Source organism: Mustelus asterias, chromosome 13 (genome assembly GCF_964213995.1).
Source record: "Mustelus asterias chromosome 13, sMusAst1.hap1.1, whole genome shotgun sequence".
NCBI lineage: Eukaryota > Metazoa > Chordata > Chondrichthyes > Carcharhiniformes > Triakidae > Mustelus > Mustelus asterias.
In genome coordinates this window covers 64,208,129-64,227,185 of record NC_135813.1, presented here as the reverse complement: position 1 = coordinate 64,227,185, position 19,057 = coordinate 64,208,129, and the positions used below count along the sequence as shown (strand labels likewise).

Sequence of the window (19,057 nt, the reverse complement as noted above, 5' to 3'; positions counted from 1 at the left end):
TACAAAGAACAAAAGAACAAAGAACAGTACAGCACAGGAAACAGGCCCTTCGGCCCTCCAAGCCTGTGCCGCTCCTTGGTCCAACTAGACCAATCGTTTGTATCCCTCCATTCCCAGGCTGCTCACGTGACTATCCAGGTAAGTCTTAAACGATGTCAGCGTGCCTGCCTCCACCACCCTACTTGGCAGCGCATTCCAGGCCCCCACCACCCTCTGTGTAAAAAACGTCCCTCTGATGTCTGAGTTATACTTCGCCCCTCTCAGCTTGAGCCCGTGACCCCTCGTGATCGTCACCTCCGACCTGGGAAAAAGCTTCCCACTGTTCACCCTATCTATACCCTTCATAATCTTGTACACCTCTATTAGATCTCCCCTCATTCTCCGTCTTTCCAAGGAGAACAACCCCAGTCTACCCAATCTCTCCTCATAGCTAAGACCCTCCATACCAGGCAACATCCTGGTAAACCTTCTCTGCACTCTCTCCAATGCCTCCACGTCCTTCTGGTAGTGCGGCGACCAGAACTGGACGCAGTACTCCAAATGTGGCCTAACCAGCATTCTATACAGCTGCATCATCAGACTCCAGCTTTTATACTCTATACCCCGTCCTATAAAGGCAAGCATACCATATGCCTTCTTCACCACCTTCTCCACCTGTGTTGCCACCTTCAAGGATTTGTGGACTTGCACACCTAGGTCCCTCTGTGTTTCTATACTCCTGATGACTCTGCCATTTATTGTATAACTCCTCCCTACATTATTTCTTCCAAAATGCATCACTTCGCATTTATCCGGATTAAATTCCATCTGCCACCTCTCCGCCCAATTTTCCAGCCTATCTATATCCTGCTGTATTGCCCGACAATGCTCTTCGCTATCCGCAATTCCAGCCATCTTCGTGTCATCCGCAAACTTGCTGATTACACCAGTAATATACGGAGAAGGACTGAGGCTGCAGAGTTGTGCTTTTTGAGTTGAATGCTGAAACTATCTTGAACAAGTCACACTAACAATGAAGAGTTGCTGGTAAAATCTGAGACCAAAAGAACTCTGCTGGCCAAGATCAGGAAGACACAGTTGGAATTTCTTGGGCACATCATGAGAAACCCTGATTTAGAAAGTCTGATGCTGATGGGAAAGCTTGATGGTAAAAGAGATCGAGGTAGACTAAGAACCATTTTTCTAAAGAGCCTCGCAAACTGGATGAATTTACTACCCAAGAAGATGATTCACTCCCCCAGTGCAAGGTTAACATGGAAGTCCATGGCCTCTAAAGCCCTCTTAGGGCATGGTATCTGAAGAGAGAAAGGATATAAAATAATGTAATAGTGAGGACATTCAGATTTTTCTCATCACTGACAGGAATACAATAACTCCCTTACAGTCGACATGTAACCAATAGTAATAGATGTAATGTCCTGAAATTCTACCTGCGACTAGCTCTAATCCTACAAAGGGCTATTCACCCTGTAATTATGTTCAGAATCCCCTTGTATTGTGCAAGGTTATTATGGGTGACATGGTGGCCCAGTGGTTAGCACTGCTGCCTCACAGCACCAGGTGGCTTGGGTCACTGTCTGTGTGGAGTCTGCACATTGTCTGCATAGGTTTCCTCTGGGTGCTCCAGTTTTCTCCCACAGTCCAAAAGTTGTGCTGGTTAGGTGCATTGGCCATGATAAATTTTCCCTCAGTGTACCCTAACAGGCGCCGGAGTGTGGCGACCAGGGGATTTTCACAGTAACTTCATTGCAGTGTTAATGTAAGCCTAGTTGTGATACTAATAAAAAAAAAAAGCTGTAGTCAGTTTCTCCATCAATGGCACTTTTAACAGGTCCTACCTCTACCCCATTTCCTTGGATCCCACTCCATCTCTTGCTCCCTCTTTTCCCTCTCAAAACTCCCAGCTGGTTTTCTCCCAATTTCCAGACTCACCAAAGCTTGGGTTGTTTCTCTGTGGCGGCAGCTGGTGACATTAAAGATTGGGCAACGGAATATTCTTATCTCAACTCTCTGCGTAGGAGAGCAAACCCCTTATTATATTTCAGAGTTTTAAATGGCATTTCATCAACTGCACTTAATAATTTTCAGTTATTATGACCACCACTATCCTGGGGAGGTGGTGACATAGCGGAATAGATTAGGTCATGCCCTGGGGACTCAGGTTCGAATCCCACCACAGCAGATGGTGGAATTTGAATCCAATAAAAATCTGATGATGACCATTGTCCATCAGGCTCACTAAAGCCCTTTAAGGAAGGAAATCTGAGTGTCATCCTTAACTGACCTGGTCTGGCCTACATGTGACTCCAGATCTGCAGCAGGGTGAATCTTAAATGCCTCCTGAAATGGCCTAGTAAGCCACTTGGTTGTTTTACACCACTGCAAAAAATTGGATAAAGAATGAATCCGGACGATCCACTGGCATTGACCATGAAAAGCCCACCTGACTAAATGGTATGAAACCCGGCATCAAACTAGACACAGATTGCCCTGCCTACACAGCAAAGTCCTTCTCACTAGCATCTGGGACATGTGCCAAAATTAGGAGCGCTGTCCCACTGACTCATCAAGCAACAGCCTGACATAGTCATACTCATAGAATCGTACCTCTCAGATAACATCCCAGAGCATCATCCCACGGCAGGACAGAGCCTGCAGCGATGGCAGCACAGTGGTATACAGTCAGGAGGGGATTGCTCTGTGGGTCCTCACTGACTCTCGATCCCATGAAGTCTCACGGCATCAGGTTAAACATATGCAAGGAAATCTCCTGCTGATTATCACCTAATGTCCCCCCCTCAGCTGATGAATCAGCACTGAATATTGAATACTACTTGGAGGAAGCATTTGGAGGAGAGTGGCAGGGGCACAGTACGTACTCTGGTGGGGGGTGGGAGACTTCAATATCCAACACCAAGAGTGGTTCAGACCACAGGCCCAACTGGCTGTTAGACTGGGACTGCGGCAGGTGGTGAGGGAACAAATAAGAGGGAAAAACAAACTTGACCCCATCCTCACCTATCTGCTGCATTTGTTCATGACAGCATTGGTAGGAGTGACCACCGCACAGTCCTTGTGGAGACAAAGTCCCGTTTTCATATTGAGGACACCCTCCACCATGTTGTGTGGCACTATCACCGTGCTAAATGGATAAACTTTGAATAGATCTAGTAACTCAACCTTGGGCATCCATGAGGCACTCTGAGCCATCAACAGCAGCAGGGTTGCACCCAGCCACAAACTGTAACCTCATGGCCCAGCATATCCCCCACTCTACATTAACACCAGATTTGACCGAGTATGGCATCAAGGAGACCTAGCAAAACTGGATTCAATGGGAATCGGGGGAAAAACTCTTCGCTGGTTGGAGTCACACTGGGATGGTGGTGGTGGTTGGCGGTCAATCATCACAGTTCAAGGACATCACTGCAGGAGTTCCTCAGGGTAGTGTCCTAGGCCAAACCATCTTCAGCTGTTTCATCAATGACCTTCCCTCTATCGTAATGTTAGAGATGGGGACGTTCGCTGATGACTGCCCAATGTAATTACAACATGCTGCTGTGCAGAGGGACCTGGGGGTCCTTGTGCATGAGACACAAAAACCCAGTCTGCAGGTGCAACAGGTGATCAAGAAGGCAAATGGGATGTTGGCCTATATCGCAAGGGGGATAGAATATAAAAGCAGGGATGTCTTGCTGCATCTGTACAGGGCATTGGTGAGGCCGCAGCTGGAATACTGTGTGCAGTATTGGTCCCCTTATTTGCGGAAGGATATATTGGCCTTGGAGGGAGTGCAGAGAAGGTTCACCAGGTTGATACCAGAGATCAGGGGTGTTGATTATGAGGAGAGACTGAGCAGATTGGGTTTGTATTCATTGGAATTTAGAAGGCTGAGGGGGGATCTTATAGAGACCTATAAGATAATGAAGGGGCTGGATAGGGTAGAGGTGGAGAGATTCTTTCCACTTAGAAAGGAAACTAGAACTAGAGGGCACAGCCTCAAAATAAAGGGGGGTCAGTCTAGGACAGAGTTGAGGAGGAACTTCTTCTCTCAGAGGGTGGTGAATCTCTGGAATTCTCTGCCCACTGAAGTGGCAGAGGCTACCTCGTTGAATATGTTTAAATCACGGATAGATGGATTCCTGATCGGTAAGGGAATTAGGGGTTATAGGGATCAGGTGGGTAAGTGGAACTGATCCACTTCAGATCAGCCATGATCTAACTGAATAGCGGGGCAGGCTCGAGGGGCTAGATGGCCTACTCCTGCTCCTATTTCTTATGTTCTTATGTTCTTATGTTCAGCACCATTCATGACTCCTCAGGTACTGAAGCAGTCCATGTACAAATGCAGCAAGATCTGGACAATATCCAGGCTTGGGCTGACAAGTGGCAAGTAACATTCACGCCACACAAGTGTCAGGCAATAACCATCACCAACACAAGAGAATCTAACCATCACCCCTTGACATTCAATGGCAATACCATCACTGAATCCCCCACTATCAATATCATGGGGTTACTATTCATCAGAAACTGAACTGGACTCGTCATATAAGTATCATGGCTACAAGAACAGGTCAGAAGCTATGAATCCTGTGGGAGGTAACTCACCTCCTGACTCCCCAAAGCCTGTCCATCATCTACAAGGCACAAGTCAAGAGTGTGATGGAATACTCTCCACTTGCCTGGAGAAGTGCAGCTCCAACACTCAAGAAGCTTAACACCATCCAGGACAAAGCAGCCTGCTTGATTGACACCACATCCACAAACATTCACTCCCTCCATCACTGATACATAGTGGCAGCAGTGTGTACCATCTTAAGATGCACTGCAGGAACTCACTTTGGCTCCTTAGACAGCACCTTCCAAATCCACCTAGAATGACAAGGACAGCAGGTGGATGGGAACACCGGCACCTGCAAGTTCCCCTTCAAACCACTCACATTCTGACTTTGAAATATATCGCCATTCCTTCACTGTCACTGGGTCAAAATCCTGGAACACCTGAACAGCTCTGTGGGTGTAACGACACCACAGGGACTACAGCAGTTCAAGATGGCTGCTCACCACCACCTCCTCAAGGCCAATTCTGGATGAGCACGAAACGCTGGCCTAGCCAGCAATGCCCCAGATCTCATGGAGATGGACTCGTCAATCACGGGTTATTTCCAGGTGGTATCTGTGTTTTACAGTTTCCTAAAGATGCAGGGTGCCTCCGAATTTCATGGAGGCCATTATATTTGGCCTGTGTCTCTTGTTTTAATTATCTGGTGATTCACTGTCAGAAGTTGGTAAATTTTAAGAAACATTGCATGGGTCCACATCCACTTGGCACTAGATGAAAGGTGATGCTGTATGTTTTGTGCTGCATGCTGTTCTGACACTGATTCTTTATCCTCCCGACTGATGTAATCTCTGCTGTACATGAGCAATGAACTGTTGAGAGACCTTTGCCAATTGGATCATCAGATGGTGGTGCTCACTCCGAAATAAAACATTAATTGCGCCACAGTTGCACTGAAGTCCACATTGCCTTGTTTCTGAATACATTGCTTAGGGCTTACTGGTGCAATCTTTATCATTTCATCCTCTGGTTGAGGGTGACGTTAACAAGGTCATCATTTATTACCCATCGCTACTTGCTCTGATACAGCTGAATGGTTTACTAAGTCACTTCACAGCATAGCTGAAAGCCAACCTTACTGATGTGGAACTGGATTCAAATGTAGGTCTAAGCCAGTCAGGACAGCAGGTGAACTTTCCTAAAGGGCAAAACAGTTGGGCTTTTGCGACAATTGGACAATTTCAGGAATGCTTTTACAGATACTAGATTTTTACCTCAAATTGTTAAATTACGCTGGTGGGATTTAAACTTCTTTTTATTCCCAGGATAGAACATGGAACATAGAAAAGCTACAGCACAAACAGGCCCTTCGGCCCACAAGTTGCGCCGAACAATTTCCTTACCTTCTAGGCTCATCTATAACCCTCTATCTTACTAACCTCCATGAACCTGTGCAAAAGTCTCTTAAAAGACTCAATCGAATCCGCTTCCACCACCACTACCGGCAGCCGATTCCACGCACCCACCACCCTCTGAGTGAAAAACTTACCCCTAACACCTCCTCTATACCTATGTGGGAGTTGCTAGCCAGACCACTATTTATTGCCCATCCCTAATTGCTGTCCCTGGATTATTATAAACTCCAGGTCTGAGTTGCAAATCCACTGCACTCACGTACCTGTTTACTGATGTAACAACTTAAAGCAAGTGAATGCAGTGTCAGTCTGAGGCCCCAGTCGTTCCAGTTTACAGTAAATAACTGCATTCTGCCTTTTCCCTCTATTCTGGACTTGGATGAGAAATGGTTATATTCACAACATGGATCTGGTACTACACAGAACAAGCTTTCTTTCTGATTAACATAACTGCAACTGGAAACTTAGGGCCTGATTTTCCGCTCCCCGCCGTGGTATGTATTGCGGCAGCGGAGGTGGCCCACCATTGGCTGGAGGCAGGATTGTCCAGTCCCGCCACTATCAACGGGTTTTTCTGTTGTTCGCACCCTTCGTTGCCATGGAACCTGCGACGAGGGGGGCCACCGTTGGCGGGACCGGAAGATTCCACCAGCATGAATGGCTGGAAAAGTTTGGCCTTAGCACCCTTTCTCCTTTACTTTTGCCTGTTGCCACCTTTCCTCCGAGATGCTTATTCCCTATGACTGCTTTCCTCCCAACTCACTAGATTCACCCCTGCTTTTGATATTAATTTTTGTTCTTGCAACTTTTTTTTAAAGAGTCAATTTTAGTCATTAACTGTTGTGTCTTTGATGAGCTTTCCTGCAGATTCTGACTAAGAACCTAGAGGCCAGCTGCATGTGACTCTATTGTTTCATCAGAATCTTAAATGGGATGGGGATTGGTTTTGTCCCTATTCCTGGGGTGTCAAACTTCAGCTGGGTGGAGAGCAGAGATGAAAATCTGGCACACGGGATCTCCAACAGAATCCAACTAGTTTCCATTCCATTCATTCCAGTGGAAAGAAAATCCAATTGTTCTTTTCCAAATATGCAGTTATCCGTGCCAGGCTTTCCATTCCATGCTCTGTCTGGCTGGAGTGGGACTCCACTCCGTTGTGCCCATAAACTTCCACCAAAATCTAAGCTGGCATTCTACTCCAGCACTGAGGGAGTACTGCACTGTTGGAGGTGCTGTCCTTCAGATGAGACACTAAACTGAGACACCTTCTCAAGTGGACATAAAAAATCCCGTGGCACTATTTCGAAGAAATGCAGAGGGCTTCTTCCTGGCATTCTAGCAAATAGTTACCTCATTCCTCACTGCTGTGCACAGAATAGTCGCTTCATTTCCTTCAAATGTATTTCATTGTCTCCTGATCTCGATTAAGGAGATGAAATCATGCTAGATTGTGCACAGTATAAACTAATCACCTGTCCATGTTCCCTGTTTTTTTATATATGTTTGTCAGTGCTGCCCCAGCGGCTGCAGAATGGTTAGTGAAAGGCTGCTGAGACTGCAGAACGCTTCAGAGAACGGCCTCGAGCAGCTCTGCTCCTTGGAGGCCTGTCTTCAGACCAGGCAGCAGCCTGAGATGGTTGGCTGGTGGAGTAGGAGTGGTGGAACCAGAAATGCTGTCATCCTGAGAGGGCAGCAGATTTCTACTTTATGGATCCACCGACGGTGCCCCAGGTTGGTGCCTCAGCAACCCGTGTAATCCGTGATGGGAAGGCCTGCTGTAGCACTCCGAAAGTCCCTTTGGACATTCGTATCTGGAGCACTTTGAACGTTGAGCAGCACATTGAGTGTACACAAAAACAGTCTGAGTGTCAAAACTTTGATACCCGCAGGTTTCCATTCTGAGCTACTACAGCAACATGCAATCTCCTGGCGGGAGTTATTTGTGCTGCAATGGAAGTGGAGCCCATTGCACTCTGGGTGTGCTGACGCCTGCGATCGTGGTTCACTAAGCTAGGGTAGAGTAAAGGGTCAGGGTAACCAATGACGTTAAACCGAGGCTTTACCTGATGCAATTTTTCAAAGCTATCTCAGCCTTTTGGCTAAGATGAAGCCCAGGAGGGGCTGCAATGCCTCATCCTGTCAGCTTGGATCTTGTTTGATCCAGCCCATGATGGGATGCAATGTCTTGTCTTGTCAGCTTGGATCTGTTTGTGCATCATGTGGGGGACCATGATTGGACTTAATTTGAATTGGATTATTTGATTAGAAGAAAGGTACCGAAGCGTACCAATAAAAAAAAGAAGTGAAGGCATCAGTGATCAGTCACAAGTGTGCCAATGGAGTTGGCTACGACTCCCATATGCTGGAAAGAATAGGCTCCAAGCTAATTAATTCCTGTGCCAGATTGGTGCCAGTTTTTGCCATACTCCTTGACATTGAACATGCTTTTTGCCATGCTTCCCAATGCACCAATTCATTCTACACACCCATCCTGTACTCTGCCCCATTGAAGTGCCCGCCTGATCCTCTGGGGTGGGAATCACCCTCTAGGAAACTGGCTATCGCTGTGCTCTTCCCCCACCCTTCAGGCCGCTTATGCCCAGCGTCTCACTAGGTGTAGACCCTGCCTATATGTTATGCGCTATTTTCCGCGCTGTGTCAGTACCTGAGCTGAATTATCAGTAGGTGATGGGGTAGATGATGGATTGAGGAGTTTCTGAGGATAATCTTTCTGTTGGTAGGAAATGGCATTTACTAACTGTGACCACCTGTAAAAGGGTATTGAATTTCTCATACCACTGCATCGATATCCTTGGGAATTTATTCCTAACATTAAAATTCACAGCTTTCTGTTCCCACTCCCTTTTCAACATGTGTCAGCAAGAGCCACCCAGCCTCCTGCGGATAAAGAATATCTTACTGACTTTCCCACTTTTCACCTCCTCCACAAGTGTAGCTTCCTACACGACTACCAGCAACTGTTCCAGCCACAGTATATCTCACCTTTGGGATGAATGAGATGGCAGGATTGTCAGATGAGGAGAGATTGGGTCATCTGGATCAGTACTCACTGGAATTTAGCGGAATGAGGGGGGAATCTCATTTAAACGTATAAAATTCTGACAGGGCTGGGGAAAACTGGATGCAGGGATGTTGTTTCTCCTGCCTGGGGGGGGGTGTGTTGTCTAGAACAAGAGGGCATACCCTCAGGATAAGGGGCAGGCCATTTAGGACTGAGATGAGGAGAATGTTCTTCACTCAGAAGGTGGTAAACCCGTGGAATTTTCTACCACAGAAGGGTGTGGAGGTCAAGTCACTAAACGTATTTAAGAAAGGAATAGATTTCTGAAGGTGTCAGGCGGTTTGGGGAGAGCGCAGGAGTATGATGTTGAGATGGAGGACCAGCTATGGTCACATTGAATGGTGGAGCAGGCTCGATGGGCCGAATGGCATTCTCCTGCTCCTATTTTCTATGTTCCTATGTTCAAACAGTACTGGCCGTCTTAAGGAATGCTTAGGAGTTACACATTTGGGCCACATGCTGCTGTGCTGACGTTGCAGGGTAGTGTAAGTTGAGCGATAGCAAACTGGCAGTCCTGTTTATATCTCAATATATTTTCATCAATTTCTAATCCGGAGAGATGTAAAACAGGCTGGTGATTGGCTATTGCCCATTTTACATTGTCACAGAAGGGAAACATTGAGCCCGTGAAGTTGGTTTGCAGGTGCAGCAGGTAATTAAAAAGGCAAATGGAATTTTGTCCTTCATTGCTAGAGGGAAGGAGCTTAAAAATAGGGAGGTTATGTTGCAGCTGTATAAGGTGTTGGTGAGGCCTCACCTGGAGTACTGTGTACAGTTTTGGTCTCCTGACTTGAGAAAGGATGCACTGGCACTGGAAGGGGTGCAGAGGAGATTCATTAGGTTGATTCCAGAATTAAGAAGGTTGGCTTAGAGGAGAGACTGAGTAGACTGGGACTATACTCACTGGAATTCAGAAGAATGAGAGGGGATCTTATAGGAACATACAAAATTATGAAGGGAATAGATAAGATAGAAGCAAAGGAGGTTGTTTCCACTGGTGGGTGAAACTAGAACTAGGGGGTATTGCCTCAAAATAAGGGGCAGCAGATTTAGGACTGAGTTGAGGAGAAACTTCTTCACGCAAAGGTTGTGAATGTGTGGAATTCCCTGCCCAGTGAAGCAGTTGAGGCTACCTCTTTGAATGTTTTTAAGGCAAGGATAGATAGATTTTTGAACAGTAAAGAAATTAAGGGTTATGGTGAGCGGGTGGGTAAGTGGAGCTGAGTCCACAAAAAGATCAGTCATGATCTTATTGAATGGCGGAGCAGGCTCGAGGGGCCAGATGGCCTACTCCTGCTCCTAGTTCTTATGTTCTTATATGAAGTGTCTGGAGCTGGCTTTTTTTGACTCAAAATGTGATTTTTGACTAGTTTTGCCACAGAATGGATTTAGGAAAATGGTTACCATGTGGATTGCATTGTAAAACAAATAAAGTTTTCACATATTTTACTCAGAAAACCCCCACTGAGACAAAAGGTGGTTTAAATGTGGATTTTCTCTCCACACTGTAAGTGATAAATAACCCGCTAACCTGTCCTGGTAATCATAAACATCTCATACCCATTGGGGTGGACTTTCAACTTGCCAACCAAGTGTAACACTGGCATTGCAGATCAGCTGCCCGTTATAATAACTACCTGAACTTCATTTCCATTCACACCTTTAGAAATGATAATTGGCTGGTGTCTACAATGGACAGCCCTATACATTTGAATAGCCTTCCCCTGGCTACTTAGCTGGCTTTGATTGACATAGGGCAGTGATGGGCAACCTGGGCAAGTGAGTGGGCCGCTTGAATGGCCCTCCTTCATCTCAGCAAGATTGAAATCGGGCTTGTTCACTAACCATGACTCCATGAATATGATTAAATACATTTAATACATGCTGAATATTTCATAACAAGCTATTGAAAATACTGAATCATTTATATCTTAATAGAATTGTCATCAACTTCAAATGGTAAAAACTGAATAAATATTTACACTTTAGACACAGAGGGAACACACGGCTCTCACAGTCAATGTGCCTCACCTCACTTGCCCTTGCTTTACGTGTGAATCATTTCAGTTTTGCTTGTAGGAAAATAAACTACGCGGATGGTGGAATGTGGCAACCCTGCGCGTGGGCAATGGTCAACAAAATGTCTGGTGGGCCGTGCTCAGAACCCGGATGGGCCGCATGTGGCCCCTGGGCTGCAGGTTGCCCATCGCTGGCATAGGGCCTTGTGTTTGCAATGCAAGAAACTAATGCCATTCCTCTTTGGGGATCCGGTTCCAGTGGGATACTGAGCAAACCTCTACAGGGCCGGAAACATCCACTGTCCGGTTTCCCAATTCTGCTGGAGGGACAGCTAGGCCCAGTTACGGCGGCAAACAGGTAAAAATATGAGAAAGCAGTTAGAAATCATTTTGTTTTAGGTCAACTAATGTGACCCAGTGATTTCAGGGAAGCATTGTGTTGTAATCATTTTGAGTTACTCGAGTGAATCCATTAACCGTTGCTCTGTGCTTTAACTTGTGTTTTTGAAGTAAAGTTGTTTGACTATCTAGCCTTGTTTTACCCATTGTTTGTGCAGTCCTCCTTTGATAAAAATAGAGAGTCATGGCTAGGGGAATATGCCTTCATGTCCAGTTTAAGGAGGAATGTACTGTTGCATCCCCCTGCGTTACACTTTTGCATAAGTACGTATTGTGCAATATGTGTCAACCCCGGGACATTAAGCCTGAGATCCACTAACAGGAATGATGACTGGATGGAGCCAAGATAGTAATTACAGCACTCGTAATTTAAAATGCTCCATTTTGATTGAATCTCAGTCTGACATGAGGTCCATGTAGGAATTATACAGTAAATGGTAGAACCCTTAGGAGTATTGACAGGCAGAGAGATCTGGGCAGACATGTCCATCGATCACTGAAAATGGCAACGCAAATGGATACGGCATGCTTGCCTTCATCGGTCGGGGCACTGAGTATAAAAATTGCCAGGCCATGCTGCAGCTGTATAGAACCTTAGTTAGGTCTCATTTGGAATATTATGTACAATTCTGGTCACCACACTACCAGAAGGATGTGGATGCTTTGGAGAGGGCACAGAAGAGGTTTGCCAAGATGTTGCCTGGTCTGGCGGGTATTAGCTGTGAGGAGAGGTTGGATAAACTCAGTTTGTTCTCACTGGAATGACGGAGGTTGAGGGGTGACCTGATAGAGGCTTACAAGACTATGAGGGGCATGGACAGAGTGGATAGTCATATGCTCTTTCCTAGGGTGGAAAAGTCAAGTACTAGGGGACATGGGTTTAAGGTGCATGGGGGAAGGTTTAAGGAGATGTGCAAGGCACGTTTTTTTACACAGAGGCTGATGAATATCTGGAACGTGTTGCCTGGGGAGATGGTGGGAGCAGGTACGATAGCGGCATTTAAGGGGCAGCTAGACGAATGTATGAATAGGATGGGAATGGAAGGATATGGACTCCATAAGTGCAAACGGTGTTAGTTTAGGCAGGCATCATGATCGGCGCAGGCTTGGAGAGCCGAAGGGCCTGTTCCTGTGTGTACTGTTCTTTGTTCTTTGTAATTAAACCATATTTTGCTGTCAAAATAATGGCAAAACTGTTGGAACTCACTGTTATTTATGGACAAATAACACAGCAGATTTAGGCGATATGTAGTTGCAAGGTTAATTGTGGATATCAAAAAGTTGCTGTCTATGTTCCTGAGTAGCTTTGTGAACACAACAGCTCACTGTCTGCCGCACTATTCAAATGCGTCGAATGGCATGAAATTCCTGTATTTCTAAGGTGGTTACAAACTAAACTCGTTACAGAAAAATAAGTCTTATCCAGTTTATTGGTCCATTGTTTTAACAACGTTTTAATTGTTGTTTACTGTCAACCAACTTCCCTGACACTGAAAATTAACTATTACAAGTGTGGACTCTCATTCTTTCAGGCATTCATTGCTAGAGAGATCTTAAGTAGAACATAGAACATAGAACAGTACAGCACAGAACAGGCCCTTCGGCCCACGATGTTGTGCCGATCTTTATCTGAAACCAAGATCAAGCTATCCCACTCCCTATCATCCTGGTGTGCTCCATGTGCCTATTCAATAACCGCTTAAATGTTCCTAAAGTGTCTGACTCCACTATCACTGCAGGCAGTCCATTCCACACCCCAACCACTCTCTGCGTAAAGAACCTACCTCTGATATCCTTCCTATATCTCCCACCACAAACCCTATAGTTATGCCCCCTTGTAATAGCTCCATCCACCCGAGGAAATAGTCTTTGAACGTTCACTCTATCTATCCCCTTCATCATTTTATAAACCTCTATTAAGTCTCCCCTCAGCCTCCTCCGCTCCAGAGAGAACAGCCCTAGCTCCCTCAACCTTTCCTCATAAGACCTATCCTCCAAACCAGGCAGCATCCTGGTAAATCTCCTCTGCACTCTTTCCAGCGCTTCCACATCCTTCTTATAGTGAGGTGACCAGAACTACACACAATATTCCAAATGTGGTCTCACCAAGGTCCTGTACAGTTGCATCATAACCCCACGGCTCTTAAACTCCAACCCCCTGTTAATAAAAGCTAACACACTATAGGCCTTCTTCACAGCTCTATCCACTTGAGTGGCAACCTTTAGAGATCTGTGGATATGGACCCCAAGATCTCTCTGTTCCTCCACAGTCTTCAGAACTCTACCTTTGACCCTGTAATCCACATTTAAATTAGTCCTACCAAAATGAATCACCTCACATTTATCAGGGTTAAACTCCATTTGCCATTTTTCAGCCCAGCTTTGCATCCTATCTATGTCTCTTTGCAGCCTACAACAGCCCTCCACCTCATTCACTACTCCACCAATCTTGGTGTCATCAGCAAATTTACTGACCCACCCTTCAGCCCCCTCCTCTAAGTCATTAATAAAAATCACAAAGAGCAGAGGACCAAGCACTGATCCCTGTGGCACTCCGCTAGCAACCTGCCTCCAATCCGAAAATTTTCCATCGACCACCACCCTCTGTCTTCAATCAGACACAGTAAGAAGTTTAACAACACCAGGTTAAAGTCCAACAGGTTTATTTGGTAGCAAAAGCCACACAAGCTTTCGGAGCTCTAAGCCCCTTCTTCACCTGAAGAAGGGGCTTAGAGCTCTGAAAGCTTGTGTGGCTTTTGCTACCAAATAAACCTGTTGGACTTTAACCTGGTGTTGTTAAACTTCTTACTGTGTTTACCCCAGTCCAACGCCGGCATCTCCACATCATGTCAATCAGACAGCCAGTTACCTATCCAATCGGCCAATTTTCCCTCTATCCCACACCTCCTCACTTTCATCATAAGCCGACCATGGGGGACCTTATCAAACGCCTTACTAAAATCCATGTATATGACATCAACTGCCCTACCTTCATCAACACACTTAGTTACCTCCTCAAAAAATTCAATCAAATTTGTGAGGCACGACTTGCCCTTCACGAATCCGTGCTGACTATCCCGGATTAATCCGCATCTTTCTAAAATTAAAATTAAAATTGTATCATTTTAATTTTGTTAAATTTTTCCTTTATCATTTGTCTCATTCTCAATTCAATCGTTCTTGCCCTCCCTTCTTATTTCTCTTTCTGTACCTGGACGGTATCACAGTGGTTAGCACTACTGCCTCACAGCTCCAAGGACCGGGGTTCAATTCTGGCCTTGGGTCACTGTCTGTGTGGAGTTTGCACATTCTCCCCGTGTCTGCGTGGGTTTCCTCCGGGTGCTCCGTTTCCTCTCACAGTCCAAAGCTGCACAGGTTAGGTGGATTGCCATGCTAAATTGCCCCTTAGTGTCCCAAGATGTATAGGTTAGATGGATTAGCCATGCTAAATGTGTGGGGTTAAGGGGATATGATGGGCCTGGATAAGATAATCTGTCAGAGAGTCAGTGCGGACTCGATGGGCTGAATGGCCTCTTCATAGAATCCTACAGTGCGGAAGGAGGCCATTCGGCCCTTTGAGCCTGCACCGACCACAATCCCACCCAGGCCCTATCCCCATAACTCCATGCATTTACCCTAGCTAGTCCTCCTGACACTAAAAGACAATTTAGCATGGCCAATCAGCCTAACCTGCAAATCTTTGGAGTGTGGGAGGAAACCAGAGGACCCGGAGGAAACCTATGCAGACACAGGGAGAATGTGCAAACTCCACACAGACCCAAGCCGGGAATCGAACATAGGTCCCTGGAGCTTTTGAAGCAGCAGTGCTAACCACCGTGCTGCCCCATTCTGCACTGTAGGGATTCTATGATTTAAAATTTAATTCATCAGTTCTAATTTATACTTCCTGCTCAGTCCTTCCTCTGTATTGTTCTCAGTTTTAATTGTATTTAAGGTAAGGTTGTTTGCTCTGTTCACTCTGCGTTTCCCTCACTGAGATGTTATCAACTTGTACTTTCAGCCGCTTGCCACACAAAATACTTAAAAACTTCAACACGGTCAAACAAGTCTGCAGCAAATTCCAGATTAATATTTGATTCTGTGTGCCTATTAGTAATAATCCAACAAAGATAATTCAGAGATCATGAAACGAGCTGTTTGCAAGGCAGCATCTTCATTCTGCACTGCCCCAACAATTAAATAACATCTGGGGCTGAGATATATTCAGAGGCAAATTCTCATAACCCAACATGAACCACAGTTCACTGTTTAGAACTCATCTGGAGCATAGTGTTCATTTATGTGCCTTCGGAAGAAAGTCAAAGCCTTAGGAGAGGGTGGTGAGAAGATTTAGCGGAATGATGCAGAGGATGAGTGACTTCAGTTATTTGGAGAGACTAGGTGGGACTATTCTCCTTTTGGCAGAGAAAGCTAAGAGGAGGGTTAATCGTGCTGTTCGAGATTATGAATCAAGATGAATAGCAGAGCAGTCTCGAAGGGCCAAATGGCCTACTCCTGCTTTGAGTTTCTATGTTTCTATGAATCAATATGAATGCATCATTATCCATCTGGGAACCTTACAGCAAGTAATGGCAGGCTGGCTTACAGGAGTTGGCAGTGTGGGTGCAGGGGTAAGAGGTTTGGATGGTTTGGGGGTGGGGGAGGGGGCGGGAGCTACTGCTGGTGGATGGGGTGGGTGCGATTATCACAGCCAAGCCAGGTTCTGTCCTCATGAAGGCAAAATACTCGGATGTTAGAATCGGAAACAGAAACTTGCTCTGATGAAGGGTCATCTAGATGTGAAACGTTGGCACTATTCCCTCTCCACAGATGCTGTCAGACCTGCTGAGATTCTCCAGCATTTTCTGTTTCTGTTTCAGGTTTTGTCCTCACCTCATTACACACAAGTGTATTCTAGGCAGACAGTAAACAGCAGAGAGGACTGAGAATCCTGGCTAATGTTCCCCCTCGTTATTACAGAATTTACCCCAATTGCAGCAGAGTGGACTGTACGTCAGAGATTGTTTTCTAGATCAGGAAACAACTAGGGAACAGGCTATTTTGCATGTAGTATTGTGCAGTGAGAAATAATTACTTATTAAACTTTTATTTTATCATTCGTTCAAGGGATGTGAGCATTGCTGGCTAGGCCAGCATTTGTTGCCATCCCTTATTGCTCTTGGAAAGGTGGTGTGGAGCCATGTTCTTTAACCGCTGCAGTTCACGTCGAATAATAGCTTCACTGACAGTGCTGTCAGGAAGGGAGTTCCAGGATTTTGACCCCGATAATGTATTTGCATGTCAGGATTGGAGGGGAAGTTACAAGTGGTGGTATTCTCATATGCCTGCTGCATTTGTTCTTTAATGTGGTAGAGACAGTGTGGGTGGAATTTTCCCGTCCCACCCTCCATGGGAATCATAGCGGGCGGGGGCGGACCATGCAAAGGTCCATTGACCTCGGGTGGGAATTTCTGGCCTTGGGGCGAGTGCGGCCGGAATATCCCACCCTGTGGATTTGTTGGTACTCTTCACTGGAGAGCAGATTTCCATTCCATCTGACGAAGGAGCAGTGCTCCGAAAGCTAATGGTATTTGCTACCAAATAAACCTGTTGGACTTTAACCTGGTGTTGTTAAAACTCTTACTCTTCACTGGTGCCAGAGCGAGTGAATGTTTAAGGTAGTTGAAAAGATGCTGATCACTGGGCTGCTCTGGCATGTTGAGTTTCTTGAGTGTTGTTGCAGCCGCAACCATCCAGGCAAATGGGCAGTATTCCATCACACTCCTGACTTGTGCCTTGTGGATGGTGGGCAGGTTTTAGGAGGTCAGGAGGTGGGTTACTCTCCACTGAATTCCCGACCTCTGACCTGCTCTTGCAGACACAATATTTATATAGCTGGTCCAGCTAAGTTTCTATCTGTGATAGCTCCCCAGAATTTTGCTGGTGAGGGATTTAGGAATGGACATAATAGAATAATATAATAACAATAACATAACAGAATACTGAAAGGCCTGGACAGAGTGGACTTGGGGAAGATGTTTCCATTTGGGGGAGACAAGACGAGGAGGAATGGAATCCATGGAATTCATTGCCACAGAAGGCTGTGGTGGCCAGGTCATTGAGTATATTTAAGACAGAGATAGATAGGTTCTTTACTGGTAAAGGGATCAAAGGTTACAGGGAAAAGGTGGGAGAAAGGGGTTGAGAAACTTATCAACCATGATTGAATGGGGAGCAGACAAGATGGGCCGAATGACCTCATTCTGCTCCTATATGTTATGATCTTATGAACTTATGGACATGCATTGAAAAACAGAAGAAGATAGTTAGATTCTCATGTGTTGGAGGTAGTCATTGCCTGGCACTTATGTGATGCATATTTCACTTGCCACTTATCAACCCAAGCCTAAATGTTGTCCAAGTCTTGCTGCATATGGACATTGGCTCCTTCAATACCTGAGGAGTTGTGAACAGTATCAAACACTGTGCAATCATCAGCAAACATCCCCAATTCTGACTCTATGATAGAGGGAAAGACATTGATGAAGTGGCTGAAGGTGGTTGAACTTAGCATACTACTCTGAGAAACTTCTGATGTTCAGGGGCTGAGATGATTAGACTCCAACCACTATAATCATCTTTCTTTTATGATGGGTATGACTCCAAACAATGAAGAGGTTTCCCCTTGATTCCCATTGATTTCAATTTTTGCCAGAGCCACCCTCAGTCAAAGGGTGAGATTTTCTGGCCCTTCCCGTTGACGGGATCTTCTTGTCCTGCCAATAGCAACCTCCCAGTGTGGGTTCCCCAGCGGGGAACAAACAACACAAAACCCCATTAACAGTGGCGGGGCCGATAGAGCCCATTGCCAGCCAATGGCCGGCTGTCTCCACCGGCACAATACACGCCACGTGGTGGGGGGTTTGTGGGGATGTTGGTTGGGGGGTGGGGGTGTGAGGGAAAATCCACCCACTGTTTTTATGTCAGGGGAAGTCACTATCACCTCATTTCTGGAATTCAGTTCTTTTGTTCATGTTTAGACAAAGTTCGTAATGAGATCAAGAGGCCCTAGCTAGCAGAATCCAAACTGAGCAGGTTATTGTTGAGTGAGTACCACTTGATAGCACCATCAACAACGCTTTCCACCACAAAATAGACAAAAGGAAAATACAGCAGATGCCAGAACAAGGATAGTAAATGCAAGAATTGTGGCAAAATGGATCACTTTGCAAGAAAAAATAGAATAGCGTGAATCCAGTGCATGAATATGAAATACACCACTATTTTTTCTTTAAATCCTTGGGAGTGGCCTAAAATGCCATGGCAATGATTGCATGTAGATTTTGCTGGACCACTTATGTTCTTAATAATTGACGCACACTCAAAGTGGCCAGAAGTTATCATGAGATCTACAGCAACAGAACAAACCATTGAAAAACTTGGCAAAATTTTGCAAGACTTGGTAATCCAGAACAGATTGTTTGTGATAATAGTTCACAGTTCGTTTCACAAGAGTTTGAGGATTATCTCAAAGTAAATGGTATTCAACACATGAAATTCATACTTTATCAGCCATCAA

At 45.5% G+C, this 19,057-nt stretch overlaps 1 protein-coding gene across 1 annotated transcript in view; it reads left to right on the top strand.

Moving 5' to 3' along the window:
* Positions 1–7,510: 7,510 nt before the first annotated feature.
* The window catches only part of LOC144502266 (solute carrier family 2, facilitated glucose transporter member 11-like), an 88,648-nt gene continuing 77,101 nt past the window's right edge, over positions 7,511–19,057 (top strand). Inside the window, exon 1 of the mRNA XM_078226089.1 lies at positions 7,511–7,615. Within this exon, the coding sequence (XP_078082215.1) occupies positions 7,511–7,615 (105 nt within the window). The remainder of the gene's footprint in view (positions 7,616–19,057) is intronic.